The following is a 13,762-nucleotide window of genomic DNA, read 5'->3' as shown; positions in this document are numbered from 1 at the left end:
TATGTGAAAAGAATTTGGTACAAGATAGCATAGTACAAGAGCACCAGCTTTTGAATATGAAGTTTACAGAATGTGAGAACAGGTATCAGAACAACACAGCCTGAAGATGTACGAGACAAAAAAAATGGCCAAGATTACTTTCACCATACAGACTGCAGTGCATGATTGAGGAGGAAAATTCTCTCATAAAAGTCATGAAAAATGTTGCAAGTACAATTTCACTGTTGAGTCAGACATAGAAACTTGAGAGCAGCTGAAACATCTAGTTCCAGGAAAAGTGAAAGCTACTTCAAGAACAACCCAGTACAAGGACTTGAGATGAACGAGAGGTCAGAGATCAGGCACCTTTCATACAGTTTTGAGAGCAGGAATTTGGAAAGGGAAGATAACAATACCCAAGTAACTACTTATGTCAAATACTATTAGGACCAGAAAGAAAATGGACATGTGATCAAAGGAGGTGGTGGCTCCATTCGACAAAATGAGATTGGAGTACATGTGAGAAGACAGAATCAACCAAAGGAAGTCATAGCTTCGAAGCACATCAGGAATAACAGTCTATATCAGCAATCTTCAAGATAATTCATGAATGACAACCAGTTTTGGAAGAGTACAGTGAAGCCTGATCTTGTTTAATGCAGACTAGCTTGACTGGCAACTACTGTTTAAACCCGTTGTTCCATTCAAGGAAGCAAAGGTAAAGGCCATGCCCAGACAAGATGAAAGCACAATATGGTTTTACAGGAAAAAGACAAAAGTAAAGGCAGGAGGTCAGTCAACAATCACAAAAACACTGTAGTGAATGACAGGTCAAAGACTCCATGTATTTTGGAAGAAAAAGAAGAGGCAGATACCTTTCACAAGCTCCATATCCAGGAAATTGGAAGGGAAATGGCAAAAGACTGAAAAAAGGTAAAACACTGCATGTAAATACTTGCTCATGTCATTCCAGATCAAACAACAGCTATTTGCGAGTGAATAACAATGAATCTTTCTGCTACAGCATTGCTCACATTGTCCGAATATTATTATTGGAACAGAACATTTGTAAAGCAGATCTGGAAAAAAGTGGATGTTCCCCGACTTTAACCACATGTCTGAAATACCAAACAGCTGAATTCCAGAAATGAGGCGAGTGTAACTGCCTTTGACACCAAGGCAGCAGTGTGCCAAATGTGGCAGCATGGAAACTGGTAAACCAGAACCCAACAGAAATTCAGGGGGAAACCCTGCAAACGCTAGAGTAATAGTTTGCAAACAACAATGTCTGGTTGATGGTCAATCTCAGCCCAGATGCTGCTGGAGATCATCGGGGCAATTCATGGGCCCAGCTGCCTTCAGCTACTTCAGTGACCTTCCATCAGGTCAAAGCAGGAATGTCTCTTAATGTTTACACAATGTTCAATTACACTTGCATTGCCTCAGGAAATTAAACAACCCATTCCTGTATGCAGCAAGGTATTATTGAAGCATGGGCTAAGATCCACACCCAAAGCAATGTGCATCTGCCAAATAAAAGCAAGTCTCATTACCTGCCCTTCTTATTACCAGAGTTAGCCACCAACAGCATTCTGGTGATCACCCACTGGCTGGAAACTTAACCAGACTAGCCACATAAATACAGCAGCCACTGAATAAGACAGCATCTGGGTAACCTGTGACGGTAATTTAGGAGTTCAATGGAATATTCTCCATTTGCTGGATGACCACAGCTACACCACCACGTTCACTTGATTGCGACCATTACCACTAGTGAAAATAATCACTTCCTAAACCACTGGTGCACGATGGCTGCATGTGCATCATCAACAAATTGCATTAGTTACTTGCCAAAGTGCACCTCTCAAAGCCATAGCCTCCATCACCAAGAACAAGGGCAGCAAGCATAAGAGAACAGCAGTATCTGCAGTGCCGTTTCATTATGCAGGGTTGCGAAATATAATCACCATTCCTTCATCATTGCTGGGTTTAAATCCTGGAAATCTCTATCCAACAAAAGCAAAGAAATACCTTCGCTAGAATGACTGCAGTGGTTCAAGGCAGCAACATGCCATCACTTTTTCTCACGCTTAAAGATGAACTCAATCTCCCAATCTACTTCATCATGGCCCTTGCACTTTGTCTACCTGCACCTTCTCCATAGCAGCATATTCTGCACTGTTTTCCATTTTACTACCTCAATATACTTACAGTATATATGGAATGATTTGTCTGGATGGCATGCAAACAAAGCTTTTCATGTCATCCAAATAGATCATTCCATATACAAGTACATGTGGCAATAATAAACCAATGACAATTTCTACAGTTTAATGGACAATAAAGGAGGTGGCCTCGCCAGCAATGCCGATATCCCATGTTTAAAAAGCTATAAGGATGTACGAACTATATTCAGTCTTCTACTTCTATACATCAAAATGGCAAAGTTGCACAATGGAACATTAGAGCATCAATGCACAACAAATTCAGCCGAAATACCCCTCTTTTGCTCCAACATGGGGAATAGACATTTAAGAAAATCAGAGGTAATACAGTAAAGTATTACTTTAAAAAAAAGTACTGAACCAGTGCTGAACCAAACATTGGAAAACAAGTTTAAACCTCAAAAGAAAAAGGAATTTGTTGATTCTGACTAGATTTCAAGAATTGCCTACAAGTAAGATTATGTAAATTTTATAGAGGCCCTTAACAGCCAATTGCCTTCATCATATGAACCAGCAAGTAGCTATTCAGCAAAAAGGACTGCATTCTCTGCTACCTTCATTCAAAATGCAGACCAAATGTACTCTTTACTTTGGCAAGGTTCTCCTTTCTCTACTCCTCACAAATATGTGCCTCTCCTCCCAACAACAAAACTATCAACATCTCTCTTCTCTTCCATTCAATTTTTTAAAATACATTTATTTTCCCAGCACAACTTGAGTTCATTCAGAGAAGCACATCTACAGATGAGCTCTAAATTAAAATGGAGGCAGGAGATGCACATGTTGGAATCCCAAGTTAGAGGCTCGAGGGAATTGTAGGGTCACATGCAAGAACATTTACAATGGATCATCAAATACCTGGAAAGTAAACATTGCAATGAAGCAGGAAGATATGAGGAGACAGTGGAGAGAGGAAGGATGCAACTTGATTCATTGTTCTTTTGCAGTTTCTTGAGATCAAGGATGACTTGCTTCCACTCTGGAAGCAGAGGTGACTGATGAGGCCAATGTGAGAGCTGCAGACTCTTCCACTGATGGGTAGGCGGTGCTTGACAGGGCAGGTGGATAGCTTGAGAGGTGGTGTGCCCTTTCCCACTGTGAACTCCAGTATTCTGTGCACTCAAGATGCATGGACTCAAGGATTTCAATACCATCCCAAGTGCTGCTCCTCCATTTTAAGCCAGGGATTTCCAGGAGTCAGTGAGGATGTAGCATTTTTTTTAAAAAAAGGCTTCAAGCACATCCTTGAATTTTTTTTTGCCTGACTACCAAGTAATCACTTTCCTTGACAGAGCTCAGAATAGCTTGTTTTGGGAGTCTGGTTGTCAGGCAGTCTAAGAATGTTGCTTGTCCAACACAGTTGACTCAGTTTAAATCGTGCCTCAAGGCTGGGGATGTTGGCCCAGAAGAGGACACTGAAGTTGGTTTACTTGTTTGTCCAGTGGATTGGGAGAATTCTCGAAAATAGCATTGGTGGCATCTTTACTGTCTCTTGACATGCCTTTTGGAGGTAATCCCAGGTTTCTGAAGCATATAAGGATAGGGATAACTGCTACCTGGTAGTTCATGAGTGCTGTGCCAGGTCAGAGGTCATGACATCCAAATAACTATTTCTTCAATTGACGAAAAGTTGCATTGAATAGAGCTGAAATTCATCATCAGTTTCTGCCTTCACTGAGAGTTGGCTCAAGATACAAGAAATGGTCCACTTTTTCCAGTGTCTTGCCATGACTCTTTATTGGCAGAAGGAAATGTTGAAGGAACATGTTGGTAGGGGACCAACATCTTGCCAATGTTGAGTATAAAGATCACCCTCCCGTATCAGTAAATGATTCAATGGTGGCTTGGAGCTCAGCCTCCGAGTGCACAGAAATATTAGTGCAACCTGCATACAAGGGTCTAGGGTGTTCAGAGATCCATAAATAAGTTGTTTGTGGAAGTTAAGGAAACTACTGGAGTCAAACTTATTTTCATTCATAAAAACTATATGAATTCACACCTATTAATAAATGTTACTTAAGATCCTAACTGCACGTTTCTGGGAGATCATTAAGTAATTTATAAGCAGGGTCAAGATTGTGAATACGGAAAAAGGTTTTCTGTGATACAGTTGCAGACATCAAATATAAAAGAGGCATTTTAATTTTTCCCCCCTCAGGGCATGACTGTTGCTGGTAATTATTGTCCATTCCTTGTTTTCATGAAAAGGTATGGTGGGTTGTTCTCATTACGTCAGGCAGCTCCAGAATCTCAACAATGCAGGGAACAGCAAATATCAAACACTGGCCAGCCGAGGTAGTTTCCTTCTTGAAGCAATATTAGGGAATCAGATGGAGTTGGGGAAACAAATCTGGTTACTTGATGGTCACTTTTACCAATACCGGATTTTACTGCAAGATTTAAACAAATTTGAATTGAAATTCTCAAATCACAACTGAGGAACAACAACATACAAAATATAGACAAATGCAGAATATGCTAACTTCCCCTTTAATAGTTCTTTAGTAATCTATATATGTACTTGACAACACAGGACATCAAATATGATTGGTAAAAATTGGTAGTTTTGATTACAGACTGACACTGGGTGCAAACAAAATCAGTGAAGGATGTTGAAGACATCACTTATTACTAATTGGTCACAGTAAAGATCGTATTTAGACAAAAAAAACTTTGTTAGTTAAGAGACCTAATCTATCAACCACCTATGTCACCCTACAAAATATATCTGCAAAAAACAGATGACAGAATCCCTGTTACTAATTCATAGGTTGCCAGTTCTCACAATTTAACTGCTATTTTACAGAAACACCTTCTGAAATTCTGAGACAAAGATTTTTACTATGGCAATCAAATTATATCTTATGCTATTTAAAATAAAATAGCTTCTCATACCTGGCCTTCAATGGTAAGGCCACCATTTACTATCTATGGATATCCTTGAAAAACCAATTGCAGCAATTTGCAAAGATGGCTAGCCGAGTGTGTAGTGGGTGTGCGCACATTATTTCCTGTGGAAGAGACAGAGGAATTTTATCCAATGACAATGAAAGGACAGCATATCTGTTTGTCAGAATTGTTTGCAACTTAGACATGGTGACATTTCCATCGATTTCATTTTTACTTAGGTCTTCCTGGGTCGTGGACATTGCAGGTTTGAGAGATGCTGTCGACAAAGCCTTGAGTGACTGTAGTTCATCTTTTATATCATACACAATGCAACCAATTGTGTTTGTGGCAGAGGAGCCAAGTAGTTCAGGTGAACAGGCTGCTATCAATTGGGTTGCATTGTATTTAGATGGTATTAAGTTCTGCAACTGCATGCATCCAAGCAAATGAAAAGTATTCCATCATATTCTTGCCTTGTTGATAGTGGGTAGACAGAGTGGGTCACAAATGACTCACTGTCCAGCCTCTGTCCTGATCCAGCATCTGGAAAGTTTGTGGCTTGTTCAGTTGACATTTTTGGTCCAAGATGATCCTCAAAATATTGACCAAAGCTAATTTGTTGATGCTGGTGCCACTGATTTCTTGAGAAGTGGTTGTAAATAGTCAATGTCTGGCATTTGTGTGGTGCAAGAAGATACTTTCATTTATCAGCCAAGGTATGGATATTATGGGCTTGCTGCACGTTGCATGGATTCATTCATTATTTGAAAATTTAATGATGCAGCTAAACACCTTACAATTGTGGGTGAATGGCAAACAAGATTTCAGGTTTCACATCAGAAAGCAGGTAATTGATGCAATACCTATAGGTAGTTCAACCAAGGATGCTGCCATGAAGAACCTATGCAGTGATATCTTGGGAACAACAGTCATTTTTACGCTCAGCATGAAACCAGCCACTGAAGAATTTTTCAATCAATTCCCACTGACTGTTTTACTAGTGATCCTCAAATCACATTTGGCCAAAAGCTAAATCACAAAGATGATCGTTCATCATGGCACAGTAACGTAGCGGTTAGCGCAACGCTATTACAGCGCCAGTGATCGGGGTTCGATTCCCGCTGTCTGTAAGGAGTTTGTGCATTCTCCCGTGTCTGCGTGGGTTTCCTCCGGGTGCTCTGGTTTCCTCCCACATTCTAAAGATGTACAGGTAGGTTAATTTGGGGGTTTAAAATGGGCAGCACGGACTTGTTGGGCTGGAAGGGCCTGTTACCACGCTGTAAATAAAAACTCTCCAGAAATTCATCTAAGATTCTGTGCATCATCAGACTCCCACATCAAGTTGTTCTTTAAATCAACCTTGTAGAGTGTGGAAATGAAACACTCAAGCTCTAAAGTGAACCCTGTTTAGTTGGTCTACAAGTTACAGGGGCACTTTGCCAAGATGTTGGATTGCTTAGGAGCACTTGAGACAAGAAACATTCTTCATAGTGATGGTCAAGTGCTCTGTTCCCATTTTCACACTGTTACAACCCACACCCATCAAGGTAACTTTCACAACTTTGTTGCTCTACAAGATGCTCCCAGTTTTCAAGAAAGGTCATGACCTGACTTTTTTCTGGGGAGGTAGCATCCCTGACAGCATTGGCAACATGCCAAAAGGTGCACACGTTGCACACCCAATTACTATTCCAATTGCCAAATTCAGTACAACATCATGTTGCAGGTGTGGCTACTGCATCCCCAGGCATGTACACCAACTTAAATGGGACACAGGATATAGCCTTCCAGCAGAGCCCATTAGCAGCTACATAAGCAAACCAACTATTTTCAACTACTCTTTACCAAGATGGAAACAAGAGACTGCAAATGCTGGAATCTAAAGCAACAAACAAAATGCTGGAAGAACTCAGCGGGTCAAGTACCATCTGTGGAGGGAAATGGACAGTCAATGTTTTGGGTCAAGACCCTCCATCTGGACTGAAAGATAGAGGGGATATAACCAGTATGAAGGGGGGGGGCGGGGGGGGAGAGTGGGGTGGAGCAAGAGCTGGCAAGTGATAGGTGGATCCAGGTGAGGAGAGATGATAGGCAGATGAAGGAGAGAGACTGGGAGGTGATAGCTGGAGGCAAAGTACTGCAGATGATGGAATCTGATAGGCATGGGACCAAAAAGGGAGATGGGGTGGGCAGAAAGGAACAGTAGGGGGGAGGGGCGCCCAGTAAGAGGAGTGTGTGGCTGATGGGCAGATGGAGTGGATTGAGGAGGGGAAAGAATGGAAGAGAAGCAGGGTGAAGGAGGGGGGATGTAACAGGATCTGAGTCAATCAGAAGGAGAGAGGAAAGGGACAGAGGTTACCTGAAATTGAAGAATTCTTACACCCACCCCAGCCCCCATTATCCTGTTTCTGGTGGGTGTATAATTTACTCAGAACCTTTGGAAGACAAACATGAGCATGTTAGATTTATCTTTTGTAGGAAGGCACTCATACAGAATCAGTTCCTATTAGTTATGTAATTGCTCACCGCCTTACATGACCAAATGGCAGGTCTGCAGTTTTGTTCTCATCTGCTGTGCAATTGCTCATAATTTTAGCATGCCACTGTCTTATAGCTTCACCAAGCTGGCATCTCATTTAGATGCACATCTGATGCTGCTCTGACACACTCTTCAACACATATTGAAACTTCCCAGGATATTGATGGAAGATCACTTGGAAATAATCTGGCTTGAGGGTGAAGTGAAGTGAAGTGAAGGAAATACTGGGTTATAAAATTGTTGACTGAGATAGAACATAATTCTGCTGATACAGATGGCTGACAATAGCCCATGAATGCCCAATTTCAGCTGCAAGGAGTATTAGATAAACACATTTCACAATCACAAGAAATCTCAGTGACTTTTTAAAAAAAGCTTTTACATCCATTTTAAGGGAAAGCAGGGAATCAAATTAACATCTCATCCAAAACATACCGCCCTTGGTAGTGTCAAACTCCTCAAAGCAAAACAGCAGTGTCACTGCTCAATGAATATGCTCAAATCTCCAAAGGGGACTTGGGCACAGTTTTTAAATTCAGATGCAAGAGTGTCCAGTGAGCTGCAACTGACACCATGCTGGTCGTTCCACAACACACACTGCCATCTGTTCTCAAAGTGAAGATGTGACTTGGTCTCCACAAGGACACTAGTTACAAGCAGATGAATCTATGGCAGATAAGATTGCCAAGGACAAGGTCAAATAGGTTAAATCATTTGGTGGCAGTTCAATACAACAACCAGGCTCGGTAGGCCATTTCAGAGGCCGCAAAAAAGCAATGCTAATGTAAGACATGTACGCTAGGCCCAATGATGACATTGGGTTTTCTTCCTCAAAATGAAGGAGTTTAGATTTAAGACAATTGGATAGCTCCCTGGTTACTTTTACAGACAACATTTTATTGCAGATTTGAGTTGAAATTAGAATTCCAGTTAAAATTAGAGGCCATCTCTAAAACACATCCAAAGTTTGCAGCAACCTTATTGTTAACTTTACAAATGCTGACTGAAAACATTATGTTGAATATACCATACACATAGATAGAACTAGCAGATAGAAGCTTGAGCAGCTGCAAAAATATTTCCTCCGTCAACTGGACTTGACCAAGGGACCCGCTACACTAGACTTAATTGGTCAGAGAACCCAAAAAACAGAATAGCAAATGCACTTCCTGGATCTCCAGTAATGTTCCCCAACCAATATGTGATAATTTTAAAACCTAGGATGTAGTCTGAGAACCAGATCCACATCATTATTCAACTGTGCATAATTAGAATGAGAATTGGGTTGGGGTGGAGAACAACAAAAACACAGATCTGTCAAATGGGTGCTGAAACCAAAGAGGTTCATACACTCATGGAACCTCAAAAGGTTTAATAGGCTTGTGTATTTTTGCTGATATCCAATATTATGACAGCTTCCACTCACTGGTGTTCTGCAAATTATGGCCAAGATCAACCACGATGAATTCTGTCAGAACTAATTCATCCAAATTTATGCTGTATTACTTGCAAAATTAAGGAAGTATTATAATACAAAGAAACAAATTTATACAAATCCTTCACTTTACACATTTTCAAGAATTACCCTTTAGAAATCAAAACAAAATGACAGCATCTATCTTTTAGATTCACTGGCTCCTACAAATTGGTAACTTGTTGAATAATTTTAAAATACCTCTTCATGACCTAGTGTTTACAATGTAACAAAATATCATTTAAAAATGACCATCTGTCAGTTCATAAATTCAGACCACATTAAATATAATTTATGTTTCTTTTGCAAACTGTTTTATTCAAATATTATTGTGCTATCTACATTATATTTGTAACAGGTCAAAATCCTTTTGCAAATTATGTACAGTGAAATATCCATTCTAAATTCAAAATTCTGGAATGGAGGGCTGTAATTATAAGGAGAGACTGGATAGGCTGAGTTTATTCTCACTGGAAATAGAAGGCTGAACTCTGAGGGGTGACCTTGTAGAGGTTTATAAAATTATGAGGGTCATAGATGGTCAAAATCTTTCTCCCAGGGCAGGGGAGTCTAGAACTTGAGGACACAGGTTTAAAGTGAAAGGGAAGAAATTTAAAGATCTGCAGGGTAAGTTTTTCCACAGAGGATGGTGAATATCTGGAACAAGTTGCCAGAAGTGGTGGTGGAGACAGATACATTTACAATACTTAAAAAAGGTGCTTGGAAACAACTTGGATAGAAGGATACAGGCCTAATGCAGGAAAATGGGATTTGTATAGATAGACATCACAGTCTGTATGGATGAGGTGGGCCTGTTTCTCTGCTGTACGATTCTACGAAAACACTGTGCACCTGTAAAAAGATGCAACAACAAATCCACACAATTGCAGTCGTATGTATGCATACCATTGTTTTATACCAAACACTGTTGGGGACTGGTGATTGAAGTAGGTACTTTTGTGAGAAAGGGGGTAAACTTATGAGCTATTCAACTATACCAAATTGGAGCAAGACTATTGCAAGCTGGAAATAGGCTGACAAAATGCAAACCATCCCATGGAGCACACACAAAGACATCACAGGATGAACATGGAAGTAAGGCTTCAAAAAGGTGAATAAAAGAACGGATGGCTACTTTAAAGTTGACTGCAAATCATGACATTAATCAAGAACTCTGATGACAAACTGCAACAGCAAACCTCAAACAGTTCAAGAATAGCACAAAATTAAATGCTTCTGCCTTATAACTTGCAACTAGATATTTGTATTGTCTAAACTTTTTACAAATGTTATTTCTGCAATTATATTTAGCATGTTGATTCTAATAGTGGCAGCAAGATATAGTTAAGAGGTTCATAAATCAAAATGGTTGAAAGAATACAGTGCTCCTTTAATTATGCTATTTTTTGACCACAGTACCAGGAAAAATACCACAGCCTTAGAGGATTCTACGAGCTATCAAATTATATACAACTCCCCTTATGCTGTATATTACAACCAACATTAGTTCAAAACAAAATATTTAAATGTTTGCCTACATATTAAAAGAGGGCAAAATACTTAATAACTGGGTTACATCTGTCTGCATTATTTTATTATTAATGTAATACCTACAAATAACTTTGCCTTTAATATAATGGGCTAGATGCATTGTTTACAGAAATGCCTATTCTTTAAGCTTACATAATTTATTAAGTTTGCAGAGGAACCCAAGTCCAACTTCTGTATCATTTTAGAGAAAACAGAAATAGGATATGAAAAATGAATGAAATCAAGTAAAAATAACTATTTACTAAAACTAAGTGTAACCTCACCCAAGGACCATACTTCAGGAAAAACAAATATATTACAGCAAGAAAAATAATACCTATACAAATCACTTCCCAGAGATTACCCAGTTTATTACATTTTTATAAAGTTAATCTTGTAATATTTTGCATTTTAACCACAGAAGAAACACTGTGGAAGTATTCCAACCGTTAAACAGCTACCCTGCTTCTGCATTCATATTAACATTTCAAAGTAATTCAATGTGTAAGACACTTTGAAATGACTTGAAGAGTGCAATAGGCATCATTTATAAGCAATTATCTCCTTGTTTTCTTAATAGAAAAGAAAAGCAGAATGAATGATAACGATGGATCTGAAATTTTGAGTGAAACAAGAGACACTATACACACTGGCACCAATAATTTAGCAATTATTGCAGGCATAAAACTTGCTTCCACTTATATGATTTCATGAATGATAACAGATCAAAGTACAGTGAAATTAGAACTACCTAACCCAAATCCACACCTTACAAACTATGCCAAATGACATCCCAAAACAGAAAGGCAATAGGAAATCTACATTATACATTGCAAATAGCATTACACAAGAGTGCCGTGCGATGGCTTACCCTGCATGCAGGTGGTTGTGTTTTGCTGCTGACTCTGTTGCTGCTGTGCTGAGCTGCTGGAGTTGTTGCTGTAGCTGGGAGTCGCCATTGTACAGATAATATTCCAAAGGGGGGCTGCAATGCAGCAACTCGGTCACTCGCTTCCTTCTTTTATATATATGTGAAAACACAACACACACACACATACACACAAACACTTGCACTCAGCCTCTTAATCACTTAACAGGACCCAAAACCCCACCGTCGCCGTCAGGAAAAACGGTTGAAATCCTCTTGCAGCTTTCTTTCAAGCACCATATCACAACCACACACATACACAAAAATTTAAAAAAAAACTTAGCTAATATAATTAAAAGAAAAACCTTCCACACACACAAAAAAAATAATGGGTATACAAATTTATAAGATTCAAACCAAAATAAAAATTAGACGGCGAGGGCAACGCGCCGCAAACGGTTCCCAGAGGAAAGTCCAAATAGTTTCTAACCGAATTAATTCTTTAAAGAAAAACAATATTTAAACTAGGAACTGCCCGAGTGCCTGGAGGCGCCGCCACCGCAGCCTGACAAAGAAGCCATGGAAACCCGCTGCCCCCCTCCACAGCAAGAGAGAGTCCCTCTGTGTGTGAGAGATTTTTTTTTAAAAGAACTGAGATCTGTGTGCAGCCCGAGGAAGATGTAATCAGAGAAAAATTCGGGAAAATCCCATTAAGAATGCGTCTCTCCTGGCGTCACATCTGTGAGTGAAGGAACAAGATGAGAAAGGGAGAGGGAGGGAGAGGGAGAGAGAGAGAGAGAGAGAGAGAGGGGGAGAGGGGGAGGAGGAGGAAGGCAGGGACGACACTTGACACTGCGCATGCGCACGCCCGCCGCGGGGCGTGCCGGGACCTGTAGTCCCGGCGCCCGACGGGAGTCCCGACGCGGGAGGCTTCCCCGCCGGCGGAACTGTCGGCCAACAGACTACAATTCCCAGGGTGCACCGAGGCTAGGGAGGGAAACTGGACGGGAGGGGGGAGGCGAGTGACACTTGGGTGCCGCCCCTCGTGTTGCGTCGGTGGTGACGCAGGCAGGAGGCACAGCGCAGGCAGCTGAGCTGGAGTCAAAGTTGAGAGCTGTGTGTGTGTGCGCTCAGCTTGCAGCCTCTTGCATGTCCTCTGAACCTATTCCTTCACACAAAGCCTCAGGCCTTTCTTCATTTAGCACCCCTTCTGGTTTCTGGCTTTGGACTAAAGCTGTAATTTCCGTAGTTCTTAATGGACATCCAGAGCCTTGCTTTCAAGATGCATTTAATTTTTTATTTTGTTTGCTTCTGAGTTTGATGTGTAAGTGTTACTGTACTTATCAATTTATTTCCATTACAACGGAAGAACATTTTAAAACTCATGATCCCACGAATATGGTGGTGGCAAAGCTGGAATCTACAAATTCTTTGAATTAGGAGCCACCTGCACCCTCCCCCCCCCCCCAACCTGCTACGTCATTTAATAATGACATGGTAGATCTGGTTGTAACCTCAACTGTCATTTGAAGTAACTACTCACCCCGTTTTTATCAACTGCATCTCTTCCATCTGCCTTCAAAGACTTACAACCATTTGAGACAAAAAATATGCGCCTTATCTATCTTAAATGGACAAACACTGAGAGAGGGATCTCATGTTGAACTTGAGATGAGAAATTTCTTTAGCCGGAGGGTGGTGAATTTGTGAAATTCCTTGCCACGTACAGCAGTGGAGGCCAGATCATTGGAGGCGTTTAAGGAAGAGATAAATAGCTATCTAAATAGTTGGGGTATCAAGGGATATGGAGATAAGGCCGGAAATTGGGGTTAGGTTTTTTTTGCCCCCCCCCCCAATTTCTCATTTCTTTTCTCTTTTTTCCTTTTCTTTGGAGCAGACTCGATGGGCCGAATGGCCTACTTCTGCTCCCTTGTCTTGCAATCTTGTGAGCTTCCAATCTTATTTGAAGCCTTGCTCAGTGAAGTCACAGAACCCTCCCCTTAGAGGGAGATTGAGCATATGTTATGAGAAAGGTTCTTTCAGGTCTCAAAAGTAGAGGTATCTGGACACACAGTCTTGTATTTTAAAAAGGAGAATTTATTTACAAGGACAGACATGGGAACAGAATGAAAAGGAACGGATGCACACTTGCACTCGGGTAATCATGAAACATGAGGGGAGTCGCAACGGGGTGAAGTGCGCGCGCATGCGCGCACACACACACACAACGAACTGGTACAAATGATCAGGGAATAAAC

The 13,762-nt window shown here is 40.7% G+C and overlaps 1 protein-coding gene across 1 annotated transcript in view; it reads right to left on the bottom strand.

The window, feature by feature from the left end:
- map2k4a (mitogen-activated protein kinase kinase 4a) overlaps positions 1 to 12,318 on the bottom strand; it is a 103,888-nt gene extending 91,570 nt beyond the window's left edge. The window contains exon 1 of the mRNA XM_052032920.1: positions 11,508 to 12,318. Within this exon, the coding sequence (XP_051888880.1) occupies positions 11,508 to 11,692 (185 nt within the window). The 5' untranslated portion in view covers positions 11,693 to 12,318. The remainder of the gene's footprint in view (positions 1 to 11,507) is intronic.
- Between the last annotated feature and the right edge of the window lie 1,444 nt (positions 12,319 to 13,762).

The sequence above is a fragment of the Pristis pectinata genome, chromosome 18 (assembly GCF_009764475.1).
Source record: "Pristis pectinata isolate sPriPec2 chromosome 18, sPriPec2.1.pri, whole genome shotgun sequence".
In the NCBI taxonomy this organism is placed as follows: domain Eukaryota; kingdom Metazoa; phylum Chordata; class Chondrichthyes; order Rhinopristiformes; family Pristidae; genus Pristis; species Pristis pectinata.
The sequence above is the reverse complement of the archived record's forward strand: the minus strand, read 5'-3'. Positions and strand labels throughout refer to the sequence as shown.